The sequence below is a fragment of the Triturus cristatus genome, chromosome 6, assembly GCF_964204655.1.
Source record: "Triturus cristatus chromosome 6, aTriCri1.1, whole genome shotgun sequence".
Lineage (NCBI taxonomy): Eukaryota > Metazoa > Chordata > Amphibia > Caudata > Salamandridae > Triturus > Triturus cristatus.
In genome coordinates this window covers 64,768,527-64,784,754 of record NC_140589.1, presented here as the reverse complement: position 1 = coordinate 64,784,754, position 16,228 = coordinate 64,768,527, and the positions used below count along the sequence as shown (strand labels likewise).

General features: G+C 45.4%; 1 protein-coding gene across 1 annotated transcript in view; it reads right to left on the bottom strand.

The window, feature by feature from the left end:
- GLO1 (glyoxalase I) overlaps window positions 1-16,228 on the bottom strand; it is a 220,007-nt gene that overhangs the window by 66,228 nt on the left and 137,551 nt on the right. Inside the window, exon 3 of the mRNA XM_085610240.1 lies at window positions 9,965-10,105. Coding sequence (XP_085466366.1) covers window positions 9,965-10,105 — 141 coding nt within the window. The remainder of the gene's footprint in view (window positions 1-9,964; window positions 10,106-16,228) is intronic.

Below are 16,228 nucleotides of genomic sequence, written 5' to 3'. Positions count from 1 at the left end.
GACCATAGGACGGGGGGGAGGGGGGAGGGTTGTTGTTTTGTTAATGGGAGGATGGGGGATGGGGGGGCGGGGATGGTGTTCTGTTGAGGTGTTGATGGGGGGGGATGCTCTTGCTCAGCTTTGGGGTCTCGGATACGCGCGTGGGATTCCACAGCTTGCAATTCTAGCGTTCAGTCACTGTGTTCTTCCCTCTGAGCCACCGCGCCACCTATTGCCAACCCTCTGGAGATACATCCCCTCTTCTTTGACTGTATTCCATGTATCCTGCCTCCTATCCCCCTCCCCCATGGTTTGTTTTGTTTCAATAAAAAAAGTTTTAAACATAAAAACGTGCTTACGCATTTCGTAGTCAGCGCGGAATTTAGACATTGTAAATACAACATAGCAGGACGACATCTTCTAAAACCAAGGGTTCTCAACAACGGTGTTAACCAGAGATTACGATGGGGAGAATAGTATTTACAAAACAATACAGTATGCATGGTTGTTTGCTCCGAAATCTCGTCACAAGGGCATAACGTTAAACCCTCGTTCCAGTTTGGATTTTTGGGGAAGGCTACAAGCTTGTGAAAGAGATTCAATCTGAATCGTGTCAACAAGAAACGTTCAAATTGTGACTCAACATGCACCAAATACGGTTCCATTTCCAAAGTGGTCATGACTATTAAAGAGTGTTGAACAGATGTTTTACTTATCTGCTTACTCAACCGGGATTCTTCCATATAGCTAAGGGCCTTTATTTTTAAATCATTCTTTGATATTTCTGCAATTAATTCGGGGTTGGTAAAATATTTTTTGAGGCCAAGATCTGTGAGGAAATTTTTCACATGAAGCAGCCACTCAATTTCCCCCATATGTTCTAGGGACATACAATCGGCCACTATTTCTTTTGTGAATAAATTGTCCGTTGACGTCCAAATACGGCGCCACAACAAAAGGGGTTAAATCTTCACCAGATCTTCAATATGGGGAATTCCGATTTCTGCATGGCAGGCAAAGGTCGATGCTCGCTTTGGTGCCATCAAAAGAAATCGGATAAATGTGTTCTCTGCTACCTGCAGAGCATTGGTATGTTTGTGACCCCAAAGGCCCGCCCCGTAGAGTGCAGTAGAATGGCACTTAGCTTTGTAAATGCGGAGAAGCTCTAATGGTGGTCTCTTTCCTAGCTTCTGGGAGAACTTTATAAGAGCGATTATTGCTCGCAAAAGTTGGTGTTTGCGAGCTTCAATGGCTGCTTTCCAGTTGAGTTTGTCATCTATCATGACCCCAAGATATGGATATTGTGTAGTTGTGTCAATTCTCTTTATCCAGACAGATGGTGGTCCTTTCCCCTTTCTTTCCCTTTCCTGCCACCATCACATATGTTTTCTTGATGTCTATTTTAAGGTCCAGACTGGCCATAAAGTTAGAATATCTGTCTAGAGCTTTCTGAAGCTCTCGCGGGGTGCGTGCCACTATTACAGCATCGTCTGCGTATAAGAGCGCGGGGACGAGGCGATCTTTTACTCGTGGGAGGTCCTGGGCCCCTCTCAACATCTCAGCTTCAAGACTGTTAGTATAGAGAGAAAATAGAAAGGGGGCCAGGACACAACCCTGCCTCACGCCCCGCTCTACCTTAAAAGAGTCAGATAATTCGCCCTGTGTTCCAAAACGAACCCTCGATGAGGCATTGGAATAAAGTGCACGAAGGAGGTATATTAGGTCCGAATCTATGCCCATATCTGCAAGCACTGACCAAAGTTTCGAGTGGGAAATGCAGTCAAATGCCGCAGAAAGGTCGACATAGACCATGTATAACCTTCCTTGCTTTGCTGATACATATTTTCCCACCAATAGTGATAGATTCAGTGCCTGTTCAATTGTTCCGAACCCCTCTCTAAATCCAAATTGGATATCAGATAAGATACTGTGATCATTTACCCATTCCTGGAGGCGCTGGAGAACCACTCTGCCCATGATTTTCCCGAGCGAGTCCAGTAATGAGATTGGCCTGTAGCAAGTCACATCGTCCCTATTTCCCTTCTTAAATATAGGGACCATAATCGAATGGGTCCAGGACTGGATTAGCCCGCACTTCATTACTGCGTCAAACACTCGTTTTAAAATTGGAGCCCATAAATCTAATTGAAACTTAAAAAAATCAACCGGTACGCCATCTGGACCGGGGGCTTTTCCGCGTTTACTTTTTTTAATAGCGTTTATAATTTCATTGATATCAAAGTTTAAAAAAATCGGGAATATACTATTTTGTGGGGTCTGTTCACTTTCTTCTAATGGTTCAATTCCTGATGTTTTCCCAAAAACTTTAGAAAAATGATTTACCCATGCTGGGCCGTCGATTGCTACTTCTACTATGGGCTGGTCGCTGGGATCGTTCAGAAAGGGGGTCTTTACGACTTTCCAGAACTGCTCGCTATTTCTACTCTGCGAGCTCTCATATAGTTGGTCCCAGAGCGCTTTTTTCAATTCTTGTTTTACAAGCTAGTCGATAGGACCTCCTTAGAGTACGAATCTCCTCTTGGTCCCTTACGGATTTTGTTAGTGCTTTCTTTAAAGCTTTGTGCGCTAAAGTGCATTTATGGTCGAACCACCCTTTTTTCCCGCCCCTGTGCCCTTTCTTATTGCCTGTTAAAGAGTCCCTTGCTTTCTCCATGATTAGACCGAAATTGTGAAGAAGATCTTCTTCACTGGTGTCAGTGTCCAAGCACTTCACAATTGCGGGATATACCGCGTGGACTACCTTATTCGTTATGGCTCCTGGGTCTATCTTTCCCCAACCTAAGGCATAACCATTTATTTTTGTGAGGTATATATTATTCTGGGTGAGAGCAGTCATCAGTTGGGGTGTAAATTGCACCTGGCCGATAACCAATTCAAAGGCCAATGCTACATGATCACTTAGGGTGTTGGTTAATAATCTGAAGCTCTGAGCCTTATTCTCGAGAGTTACTGAGACCAGTATATAAATCGATCGTCGACTCCCATCCCCTACCCAAATATGTAGCTTGTAGTTTCCTGGTGGCGGTATTAATTTCGTTTAAAATCACTAGACCGAGTTCTGACATTATTTCATTTAAAAGGTCTCCTACCTTTGTATGGCAGAAATGAATCATGTTATTTTCTGTTTTTTCTGTCATGCCACAAATTTTGATGTTTTTTTGTCGCAGGGGTGGTGGTTAAAATCGCCACACCACACGATGCTTGGGACATCTAATCCTTGCATCTTTTTAGTCAGAATTGAAAGTTTATTGCGGATAGACCCAAGTAGATCTACTCTCTCACTTTCTGGTAAATTATCATACATATTTACCAGAATTATTGTCCCGTTCTTCGGGAATGAGAGTTTCAGTGTCTGGTAGTTAGGATATAGGCCAAGAAGTGTTATTTTTAATCCCACTATAGTATTTTTTATAAACACAGTCAAACCCCCCTTAGCCCTTCCGTGAGCGCTTGCCACTGCCAGTGTAAAATAAGTTTTATAGCCTAACAGGTTCTGTTCATTAATAGACCATGTCTCCTGTACGCAGATTATATGATAGTCCTCGGCGAAGTCAAGCAAACTCCCGTTCATTATTTTTGTACAAAGGCCAGCAATGTTCCATGACATGATTTGTATTTTTAAGTCATTATTTGTACATTTATTTGTACGGACTGCCTCTGCAACTGGTTGGTACTCTACGTCTCCCTTCTCCAGAACTTGATAAGCACAGGTATTCCCCTGAATAATAGTATCGGGTCCTCTAGACGATGTTGAGATGGCTATTGGGTCGAGATTACTATTTTCCATTGTTTGCATTTCTGAGCTATTACTTCGAAGAACAGTGTCCTCGGATGTTTTTTGGTTTACTACAATGGTTTTTTGTAGTCGAGCCTGTTCTGCAGAGAGTCAATCTACATTTTCCAGATCAGTCAAGGCTGAATAACGGTTTTGAATCGGTAGATTAAACCTGGGAAATAATTCAGAATGGTAATTCTGAGGTAGATGAGGAGATGGATGGTTTGGGCGCTGGAATAAATGTTGATCGTTAGTCAAGCACTTCCCCATAGGGTACGAGTTAAATGAATAGTTGCGAAAGTTTTGATGGGGAATTTGCTGGTCTACTGCTCTCCAAACTGAGAAGAGATTTTTTGCGGGATAAGATTTAGAGTGGGAAACCAATTCCCGTGGATAGAAATAGTTGACATAACGCGTCGTAATAGCGTCCCCCTTCTTTTCTTTAGGTCTAGTTCCCACCCAGCTGGTGCGTCTCACCATTAGAATTTCCCCATTTATGTCAGTGGGAAGTGGTCGGTTTTGATTTAGCCAATAAATGATTTTATTTTTTAGAGCGTAGAAGTTCTCTCTCGTACCCTCTGTCAGTTCAGGTACCCCTGTCATAACGATGGTATACGGGGCTGATTCTTGGGGTAAATCCACCCTTCTACTTGGTGTGATATTCTCGAATTGAGTTGGCCTTTCATCTTTTCTATTAACCATGATATCTTTTTCCTCCCTTCTTATTTCTTTATCTTTAAGTGGGGGGATGATTCTACTTGTATCAGTAGTTTCATTGGGAGGTTTTTCCGCTGATTTCCCACCCAGGGCGGTGCACGTTTTCCTATGCGTGCCACTAGTTGATGGTTGTTCTGACACAGTAGAGGGGGGAATCACTAGAGCAGTGGTGCTGGTTTTATTCTGGTTTTTTAGGAGTTCAGAGAGGGTCAGATTATTCCCTTGAATTTGTTTGCCCAAGTCGTCCAAATGCAGACTTATTAATCTTGTCCTCTCTAAGAGAGGAAGTAGAAGAGACTTGATCAAAGTCTCCATTTTAGTAAATAAGTCACCCATCAAATCTTGATCAGCGGGAATTCCTATAGTGTTAGTGCTAGAGAAAAGGTTGTTTGACACTGCTGGGCCAGTGAGAACAGAATGATGCACGGGGGATCTAGTCTTCTTGTTTTTGGCTACATGTGTTTTGACGGGGGGGCCTAGTCTCTTTTTTGGAGTATGTCTATTCTCGTGGGTCTCTCTAATCGATGGTGGGGAGATATCCAAGTTCGGTGAGACGGATAACCTGGATGTAGTTAGAGTACTTAGATGGTCCGACGGGATAGACACACCTGGGGAATTTGTTGGGAGGATTATTACTTCCTCATTTTCAGAGGTAGTGCCCGTTCTCTCAGTTATCACCCCTGGAGAGAGTACCTTCCCGATTGTTCCCAGTGAGGAACGTTTGCCAGTTAGCAAGTCAAGGGATAGGCGCTTTTCGGTATCCGCAATTTCTTTCTCCAGAACAGTAGTCACTCGTTTAAAAAATTGATCTATTGTGCCGGAGACAGGTCCCTTAGAGGTGTTAACAATTAGGGTGCGTGATTTCCCTGCTTCTAGAGGCATGGTAACAGCCCGACCAGCAGTAGTGCTGTAAAACAAACCCCAAAAACAGATTCAGTTTTAAGTGTCAATACAGTACGAAAAATAGAAAGTGCAAAGGGCCGTGATTATAGGAGAGTATAACATTTACCACACAGTAGAGGTTAGTGTTGTGGCCCGTCCCGTCCTCAGGCGCCCTCTGACGGCCTCAGACGGCCCGCTCTTTGCCCGGTCTTCGCCCCGGGCTACGTCCCGCGCGCGTCCCGCTTGCGCGCGGTGACAGGGCTGCGCTATGAGGCTAGGGTACGGGAGGGGAAGAGCCGGGAAGAGGAGACAGCTGCGAACACCGCCAAGCAGCCTGGTCCTCGCAGTCCCGGTGAAGAGTAGTCCAAACGATTTTTCGCCTCCCAACAGCACAGCGTCCTCAGGCAGAACCCGCAGTAACCGGGAAAGTCAGCAACAGCAGCCCAGGTAAGATGAGAGCAGCAGTAAGCCTACGAGCGGCACAACAATGCTAGTGCATCAGCGATGCAGCCACACAGCTAGGAGCTTGAACTGCCCAATCGCATTCAGCTCAGTGGCCCGGATGCCTGCCAGCCCCCAGGCAACCACACACCTTGGCTCCAAACCTGGCAGTCCCCAAGTGCAAGGCTCCCCTGGGACCACACAACAACTGCCTCTGCTCATACCCTTCTGCCACGCAGATCGATGTACCCCTCGGAGCTCTACACCAACAAAATCTTGGGGTCCAGAGCTGCCATTTTAGCAGACCGGTTTCGGCTTGTGACCGGGAGATCTTGCTGAATTCGGCATCGTTATAATGTCAGCTTCTCCCGCTCATAGAGGGAGGTTTTCCTTGTGCGGCGTGCAAAGTTTAGGGACAGTCGTAGTCTCGCTACTACCAGATTTGCAGGATGACAGTTTATTTACCGGTAATATTCATCACTCCGAGTCGTAGCCGTCCCAGTCCTTACTAATGAACCTGGACTGGGAAGGGGAGGGCTGACGAGGAGGTAATGACCGGTTACTTACCGATAATTTTCATTACTCCGAGTCGTAGCCCTCCCCGTCCCAGTCCAGGTTCATTAGTAAGGACGGGGAGGGCTTATGAGGAGTTAATAATGTATTACCTGGCGCGGAGCTGTGGGTTCACAAGTCTACCATTGTTGGCTTTCAATCCACGCCCCCATGTAAACCCTTTAACATTGCTAGTCTCATCACTGTTGGCATGCAGATATAGCGAATAAGCAATAAAAGGGTCCTGCAGGGGAGGGTACTAAAAGAAAGAAAAAGGCAAAAAAAAGATAAACACAGAGGCTTACTGTGAATACCAGGGCTTTAGACGAGCAGAGCAATAACCTGGATGAAACTTGATCACTGCCTGGCAGCCTCAGCCCAACCCACTGCACCCGACAGCCCAATGGTTGTTGCTCGCCTGGTTGAGCGATAGGGCTTGCACGCATTTGATAATCACGTTTTCTGAGCCTGAGCACCGGAAAACAGCAAACTTCTCTGTAAGTAGCAGAACCTTTGATAATCATCGTCTCTGCATGCATTGCCTCCTAGTTATGCGAATGAGAGGATGCCATTAGCCGAGCATTTACTTTTTCATTAGGTCCACAAACTAACTGCCTACTTTTAAAAAACAGTTTGGGCTAACGCAAGCGGGGAAGTGTGAAGGGACTTCCACAAGGTAGGAGTACCAAGAGAGACACCCACAACGCTCAACTGTGGCGTTTCAGAGAGCCCAAAGAACTCCAACACAGAAGGCATCATGAAAAAAGGTAAAAATACTTCAAGGTCGCTAAAAAATGTAACATTTCTCCAGGGCAGGGGTGATGAATGACAACCCAACCTGTATATTTGCATGTACATCTTAGTAGGTGTCCTCAAGAGTAGGACAAGGCCTAAATCTGGCCAATAAAATCAAGAGTTGACACGTCCTGTGTGCTAAAGAACTTAAATACCCCTGGCATCCCAATTTTAGTAAGCTTAAGCCATTGCAAATGGCAATTTCTCTTGGCATAACTCAAATCGTTAATAACAGAGCGACATTCTGCAATAGGTCTTAGACATCTTATGCCTATACTAAGGACAGTCAAATGAAGGAAACAGTATTTCATAATTAGCTTGGTTAACCCAAGCCAACCATATCAGAGATCAGATCAAATCCGGCTGAGCTAAACATGCAACATCACAGAAGCACAAACCTCCACTAAAGTCACACCTGTGCATACATCAAGCATGGAGAATACAGAGCGGAACACACAACCAAAAGGCCAACCAGCCAGGGCAAAGCACTAACAGAATTACATCATCATTCATGCTCTTAGCTACTGTCACTCTCCCCAATCCTTAACTTGTCCCATATACAGCAAGCCTGATCATCTACCTATACATAGAACACAGTCCGGTTCTCAAAACCCACACACTAATAAGAAAATAACATTCGAGATAAACCTAAAGGCCTGATCAAACCCATTTCCATCCACTAAAACATCTTCAAACGCAATGGAGTCTTCCTAGCCCTTGGAGAAAAATAGATGAATGCTTGCACAATGCTAGGGACCTACTTGCACGAGACTACTGTAAACCAATTAGCCCAGATGAGGAGCCAACTCAGAATTCAAAGGCCACTTGGCCATCAAATTAAATGACAAAAGAAGAAGCATATAACAGATATAATTTTAATCTGTTTATCATAATAGATCTCCTCCAGACCAGCTCCACATTCTTTATCCGCTTTGTATGTGCTTCCTGAAATCATAATGGAATAATCTGGAGTGAGACTACAACACCTGGATGTAAAACACAGATAAAAGATTAGAGCTCTATACAACTTGCCTCAACTAGACAGAGGCCTCATGAATTACACCTATTGGCCAAGTCAATCCTATCCGAAGTGATGAAGGCCCATTAATGGTAGCGCAACAACGCCCTATTAGCCACCAAAATCCTGACAAGCCTCTTCCTTGCCCTAAAGAACAAAGATGCTTGCTTTGCCACAATGATGGACTCGCAGTTCTGACCCAACATCCCAAAATATCCAGATCACAACAACTTACTTGCCTAGATAAACAAAAGGTATTATAAGCACGATGGATGAGGTGACCCCATAACTAAGTGCTAGGTTCACAGACTCCTCAAACAGTGAGTGTGTAAGCTTCATGCTTATAATAAAAAAGACATACAAAGAGGAAATACCTTGGCATATAGGCAAATCCTCACAAGACAGCACAATTAAGAGAACAGAGTTGTCAAACTTATACTTAAAGACCTTTAAAAGAACAGAAGTAGCTGCCATTAGAAGACTCAAAGAAGCACCAAGCAAGACGTAAGAACTTTTAATTTCTGAACCAAAATCTTCAAAGCCCTGGCAAATCCCTCTCATCTCTCTATATCTCCGGTACCAATATCGAGACCTACTTCTTCTAAGAAAACATACAATCCACATTTCCACCCCAGAAAAAAGAGGCCAGTATAAATCATCCCATCACTAGTGACCACCCAAAACCCTAGACAATTTTGCCTTCACGTCTCGGCAAAGCGAACACTAGACTCATCCACAGAGTCAGCTTCGTCACCAACTCACTAAACTACCTAACACCGCTCTATAAGATGGAAACTACCAATGCTGCATAAAAGTCCGTTAGTGAGCTTTGTATAAGAGAACAAATGGCAGAAGACCCAAAAGCTCACCCAGTAGACATGTATTGTCTCCAGTCACAGCAATCAAGAGCGCCAAACGGAGCTAGACAACGAAAGAAATAATTGGTGTTACTCTATCACAGTTCCGCACATAAATCTGAATATGCCCTGCCATTTAAGACATTCGCAAACATCCCAAAGAGAGGGAGGCTGCCTCCACTGTTCACAAACACATATTTAGGGACACTTGATACAACATACCACCTCCTAATGCTATTCCATATGTTAGTGGTTATAGTATTCGCATTCAATGTTGCAATCAAATGGCTCCCATATTAATTCTCTGAGTCTACGGTACGTAGCACCTTTTCCCCAGACATCAACCAGTCTCTCTCAATAGTTACATGAGCTAACCCCCCCTCCCCTTTCCAGAAAAAAAAAATCACTAAAAATAATTTTAAGCAATGTGGCCTAGATGAATCCGGAAGAAAGGCTCTAAAACACCCTATGGCATCTAATCTATCCAGATTTTGGAAACCCAGTTCTCAATTATGAAATCATACCAATAGCCCAAGTTCTTCTCTTTACAGACCAACTGCGTCTCAAAATATAGTTTATTATATGATTTGCCATGCGGAGCCACAGAATCGTTTGGGTCAATCTCAGCCATTACAATTACGTTTTAAAGCAAAACAAATGGGAATTTTAAAGTAAGTCAAAAGTTTAATGGTTTGGTATGAACATTGGATTCATTATTACCTCAAACCCCCCCCCCACCCTTTATGCCAATTGAAGGGAGTATTGCATGAAGAAAATAAACATTCAGGAATCAGGCTCCCCATACTGTAGAACTGTTGCTATACCACAGTTAAGAGCAGATAAAATCACGATAAGCTTAAGAGGAAAGGACGTTTAAGCTAGTTCACATGCTGAAGCTCAACAGGGAATGTGGGAGATAGTACTTACTGAGTCAGTTCTATTGTGGCCTTCCTGGAAAAAGTCCATGCTGTTCGTTCTTTTGTATCGCTGGGGATGTCCTTTTTGTCCTCATAACCCATGAAATAAAGTGAAAATTTCATAGATGGAAAATCACATTTCTGCAAAAGTCTGCAAAAAAACAGAAGTATATGTAATCTTTTACTTTTTAATGATAGTAATATGAGGAAAGATGGACGCAGTAACATCACCTAGTTATTTCGTAAATTAATTTAAAAAAGAATCATAAATTCGTACTGTTAGAAATGGGGGTCTCTAGTTGGCAATGGCTGGCCACTGTCCAAGTAGAGACCCTTCTTCCTAAGTCAGTGTAAGCGGGCTACACCCTTTGATAACCCCTGCTCAACCCTGTGGTAACGTGGCACGAGCAGCTAGGCTCATCTCAGAGGCAGTGTGTAAAGCATTTATGACCATACACAGTAACACAGTGAGGAACACTAACGGGACACCACACAAGGAGTTATAAAAATAAGTATCTTTATATATAGACTTAACACAAGATCAATAACAGTAAAAATCCACAATACTAGAAAAGGAATATGCTACTTACCAGTATGCATCTGTTCTTGGCATGTAGAGCTGCAGAGCCACACACTAAGGATAAGATCGCCATCTGGTGTTGGGCTCGGATGATTGCAGGTTGTTGTTGTCTTCGGAAGAAGTCTTTGGTCATGAGATTGGTGACTCCTCCCCTGGACAACAGTGCGCATGGGCATCCACTCCATCCTCAGATTGTTTTTTCGCCATGATGGGAAATGATGGAGTGTGTAAGAAGTAAAGAGAAAGGATGTCCATGTGTAGTGTCTAATTAAGACAAAGCTGGAACGGATACAGGTCCCGGGGAGGCGGGTGGGCGTGTGTGGCTCTGCAGCTCTACATGCCAAGAACAGATGCATACTGGTAAGTAGAATATTCCGTTCGAGGCATATGAGCTGCAGATCACACACTAAGGATAGACTATATAGCAGTGTCTCCCCTAGCGGTGGTCACCTGTATCAGTTGCAGCAGTTTGGAATAGAGTTTTTAGAACAGCTTGGCCTACTGAAGCTTGTTGTTTGGATTGCACATCAACACAGTAATGCTTAGTGAATGTGTGTGTAGTAGACCATGTGGCTGCTTTGCAAATGTCTTCTAAGGGGATGTTCCCTAAGAATGCCATAGAAGCCCCTATTTTACGCATGGAGTGCGCCCTAGGGGGAACGTTAAGAGTACGTTTAGCTTTTTGGTAACATATTTGGATACATTGGACTATCCATCTGGCGATACCCGATTTGGAAATAGGGTTGCCTTTATGTGGTGGAGCGAAAGCAACAAACAGTTGCTTGGTTTTCCGAAAAGGTTTGGTTCTGTCGATGTAATACAGCAAGGCTCTTTTAACATCTAAAGGTATGAAGTGCCCTCTCAGCTACTGAGTCTGGATTAGGGAAGAAGACTGGCAGTTCCACTGACTGGTTTAGATGGAAAGGGGAAATTACTTTAGGGAGGAATTTTGGATTCGTCCTAAGAACCACTTTGTTCCGATGTAGTTGTAGGAAGGGTTCTTCGAGAGTTAAGGCTTGTATTTCACTTACTCTTCGCAGGGATGTGATTGTGATGAGGAAAGCCACTTTCCATATTAGGAACTGCAGCTCGCATTTGTGCATTGGTTCAAATGGGGGACCCATGAGCCTTGTTAGAACAATATTAAGGTTCCACACCGGGGAAGGTGGTAACCTTGGAGGAATAATTCTTTTAAGACCCTCCATAAATGCTTTAATGGCTGGTACCTTAAAGAGGGACAGGTGTTGTCTATTTTGCAAATAGGCTGCTAATGCCGCTAGATGTAGACGTATAGAGGAATACGCTAAATTGCATCTTTGCAAGTGTAATAAATAGCAAATGATGTTTTGGATGGAAGCATCCAGTGGTTGTATGTCATTGTTAGCGCAGTAAACGGCAAATTGTTTCCATTTTGCAGCATAGCATGCCCTAGTAGTAGGTCTCCTGTCTTCTTTAATGATATTCATACAGTCTGGAGGAAGGTTGAGGTACCCGAACTCTAAGACTTCAGGTGCCAGATTGCCAAGTTCAGTGTTTGAGGATCTGGGTGTCTGATTTCTCCATGGTTCTGGGTTAAGAGATCCGGGGAGAGATGCAGTTTTTGACGTGGATCTAGCGATAATTCCAAAAGTGTGGTGAACCAGGGTTGACGTGCCCAAGTGGGAGCCACTAGGATGAGTGTCAGCGACTGTTTCAGTTTGCGTACCACAAATGGAATGAGTGGGAGAGGCGGAAAAGCGTACACAAATCTGCCTGACCAGTTCATCCATATTGCATTGCCCTTTGACCGTGGGTGTGGGAACCTGGCGGCGAAGGTTGGGCATTTTGCGTTTTCTTGTGTGGCGAACAGGTCTATGTCTGGTTGTCCCCACTTTTGGAAGAATGGGAGTAAGACTTTGGGGTGTAGTTCCCATTCGTGTATCTGCTGTGTGTGGCGACTTAAGAGGTCAGCCACCTGGTTCTGAACCCCTGGGAGGTGTTCTGCTAGCAGGTAGATGTTTCGGGCAATTGCCCATCTCCAAATCTGTTGCGCCAGTTGGGACAGTTGTAGAGAATGTGTCCCTCCTTGTTTCTGTATGTAATACATTGTGGTCATGTTGTCCGTGCGGATGAGGACAGTTTTGTTTTGTGATGCACTTGGAAGGATTTCAGTGCTAGGAACACCGCTAGAAGTTCTAGGTGATTGATGTGGAGCTGTTTTTGTTGAGTGGTCCACCTTCCCCGAGTGGTGTGTTGAAGGAGGTGGGCTCCCCACCCTGTGAGAGATGAGTCGGTGGTCAGCACAACTTGTGAAACAGGCTCCAAGAACGGCCGCCCTTTGGACAGGTTGATGGTGTTCCACCACTTCAGCGAGCGAAGTGAGCGGCTGTCCACCAACACCAGATCGGTAAGTTGTCCGTGGGCCTGATTCCACTGTTGTGCTAGACATTCCTGTAAGGGACGCATTTGAAGGCGTGCGTAGGGTACTATGGAGATGCATGACGCCATCATGCCTAAGAGTTGCATGAACACTCTTGCGGGGAGAGAGTGTTGTGTTTGAAATTTTTTGATGAGACTTTGTATGTTGGCTATCCTGGCTATGCTGGGATAAGCTACGGCTTTGGCTGTGTCTATGGTGGCTCCCAGGTATTGTTGTACTTGGGAGGGTTGTAGTTGAGATTTGGGATAGTTGATGGTAAATCCCAAGTTGTGTAGGGTTTGAATAGTGCGGTGAGTGTGGAGAACGCATTTGTCTAGAGTATTGGCTTTTATGAGCCAATCGTCCAGATAGGGGAAGACATTGATTTCTTGTCTCCCGAGATATGCTGCCACAACTGCCAAGCATTTGGTGAACACCCTGGGTGCAGTTGTTACTCCGAATAGGAGAACTGTAAACTGATAGTGCTGACCGTGTACCGCGAATCGTAGATACTTCCTGTGAGAGGGATGCATAGGGATGTGAAAATATGCGTCCTTGGAGGTCTAATGTGGCAAGGAAGTCTCCTTGTTGAAGTAATGGAAGGACCTGTTGGAGAGAGATCATGTGGAAATGATCCGATTGTATGTACTGGTTTAGTAGTCTGAGGTCCAGTATGGGTCTTAAGGTTTTGTCCTTTTTGGGAATGAGGAAGTATAGGGAGTATACTCCTGTGCCCTGATATTGTAGTGGAACAGGTTCTATTGCGTGTTTTTGAAGCAAAGACTGTATTTCTTGTTTGAGGAGCGTGAGGTGGTGAGACGTCATGGGACGGTGACTGGGTGGTATGTTTGGGGGTGGGTTTATGAGTTCGAGGCAGTAGCCAGATTGGATAATTTGTCTTACCCACCTGTCTGTAGTGATGGTATTCCAGACAGGTAGGAACTGTTGAAGTCTGCCCCTGACCAGAGTGGAATGGTCTGGGGGAAGTGGTGGCAAGTCACTGTTTGGTGGCTGTAGTGGTGCAGGTGTTGTTGCCCCGTCCTCGGCCTTTAGTATTGTTTCCCCGATAACCTCCTCTAAAATATCCTCTGTTAGGGGATGTTTGACCTGATGCTTTGAAGGTGGAAGAGTTGTCTGTTCCCACATTTTTGGAAGCTCCTCTATAAAAGGAGCGACGAAAGGAGCCTCTGGGTAGAGTAGACTGCAATGCTCCCATAGATTTGGCAGTCTCATTATCTTTCTTCATTTTTTCTAGGGCAGTGTCTACTGCAGGGCCGAATAGTTGCTCCTGATTAAAGGGTTGAGCAAGAATGGTAGTTTGGACTTCCGGCTTAAAGCCGGAAATGCGCAGCCATGCGCGGCGTCTGAGCAATACGCTTGTATTGACTGCCCTAGAGGCGGTGTCCGCTGCGTCTAATGCACATTTAATGGAGGCATTGGATATTAGTTTGCCCTCTTGGATGAGGTCAGTGGCCTGTGTTTTGAATGGTTCAGGCAGGTGTTGCAAGAGATCCTCTAGTTGATCATAATGGGCTCTATCATAACGAGGCAATAGGGCTTGTGTATTTGCGATACGCCAGTGGTTAGCAGCTTGAGCGGCAACCCTTTTGCCGGAAGCCTCCAGGAGTTTAGACTCTGTCTGGTGGTGGCGTGTCTCCGGTTGTTTGGGAGTTCGCCTGTTTTCTGGCATTTGATACGACTAGTGAGTCTAGGGGGGAGTTGCGCCTTGATGTACGCAGGATCTTGTGGCGCCGGTCTATATTTTTTTTCTATTCTGGGGTTGAGAACCCTGGCCCTGACCGGGTCTTTAAAAACCTCATTGGCATGCTTTATCACTCCCTTAATCATGGGTAGAATGTGGACTGTTTTCTGGGACTGCTCAAAAGTGTAGAGTAGAAAATCCTCCTCAGGAGTGTCGGTGAGCATGGTGACACCATGAAACGATGCTCCTCTGTTTATAAGCTGACCGAACCCTAAATGGTCATCAGGAGGGGAGGGTTTTGAGGGGTATGGAGTGGGGTCAGGCATATCAGGCATAGGGTAAGTCCAGTCATCTACTGGTGCTGTGTCCGGGAGTGTAAAGGGATTAGTGGGATAAGTAAAGAAATCTGGGTCTCCCCCTCCCCCTAAATCATCATCATCCTGTGGAGGTGTGTGAGAGGTGAAGGCGGCGCGGGTGGGGGGATGGAATAGGAGGTAATGTAGGAGAGGAAGGACGTATGGGTGAAGTGGCACAGTCCTTCTTTGGAGGTGCTGGAGGAGGTGTTGTGTCCAGCTTCCTTTTCTTGTAGGGCACCGCTGTGACATGTCCAGTTTTCGGATTTATGTAAATCCGTTTTTGCTTTGGATCAGGCCGAAAGAGTTCCTCACTGTCCGAAGGCGGCTTTGGCGCCGACTTTGTTTCTGATTTTTGTTCTTTATGGACTTATTTTGACACCGAGGATGTTTTGGGTGCCGAAGAACTTTTCGGTTCCGGTTGGTTTTTCGGTGCCAACGAGCCTTTCGGTGTCGGTGGAGACCTCGGCGCCGAAGAACGTTTCGGTGCCGGTGGAGATGTCGGTGCCGAGTGACGTTTCGGGGCCTATGGAGATTTCGGTCTCGGAGCCTGCTTCGGTGCCGAAGGTATTATAGGCACAATGATATGAGGTTTGCTCGAGCCCGAGCCACCTGCAGGCTTACTTTTCTTCGGAGCCAGGCCCGAGGTCGGGGCTTCTGAAGATGTTTTTGGATCGCAACTGGGCCCAGCTGGCAGAGTCTTGACCAATGTCTTTTTGGGTGGTGTTGGGGTAGGGGGGCTGGTACTCACAGGCTGCCCGGATCAGAATAGTCGGCCTCGGACACGATCTGGAGATCTTCGGAGTCGTCAGGGACATCCTGTGCAAAGATGTCTTCTGGTTCCGGAACCGGCTTGGCCATATGGCGTCGAGCTCTTCGGTCCCGGATAGTTTTCTTCGGATGGAATGCGGCGCAGGCTGGACAGCTGGATTCGTTGTGGTCTGGTGAAAGGCACAAATTACAGACCTCGAGGTGATCGCTATGAGGGAACTTTGCTCCACATTGGGGGCATTTTTTTAAAAGGTGTCCTTTCCATCAGCCGCGTCCGGAGTCGGTCCGATATGCTTTGACGTCGAGTTTTCGAATTTTGAGAGTTGTAGTGATTGCTATAAGTTTTCTGCTGGAGCGGAAAAAAGTTCATCCGAACCCAATGGCGGAAAAAAACAATCTGAGGATGGAGTGGATGCCCATGCGCACTGTTGTCCAGGGGAGGAGTCACCAATCTCGTGACCAAAGACTTC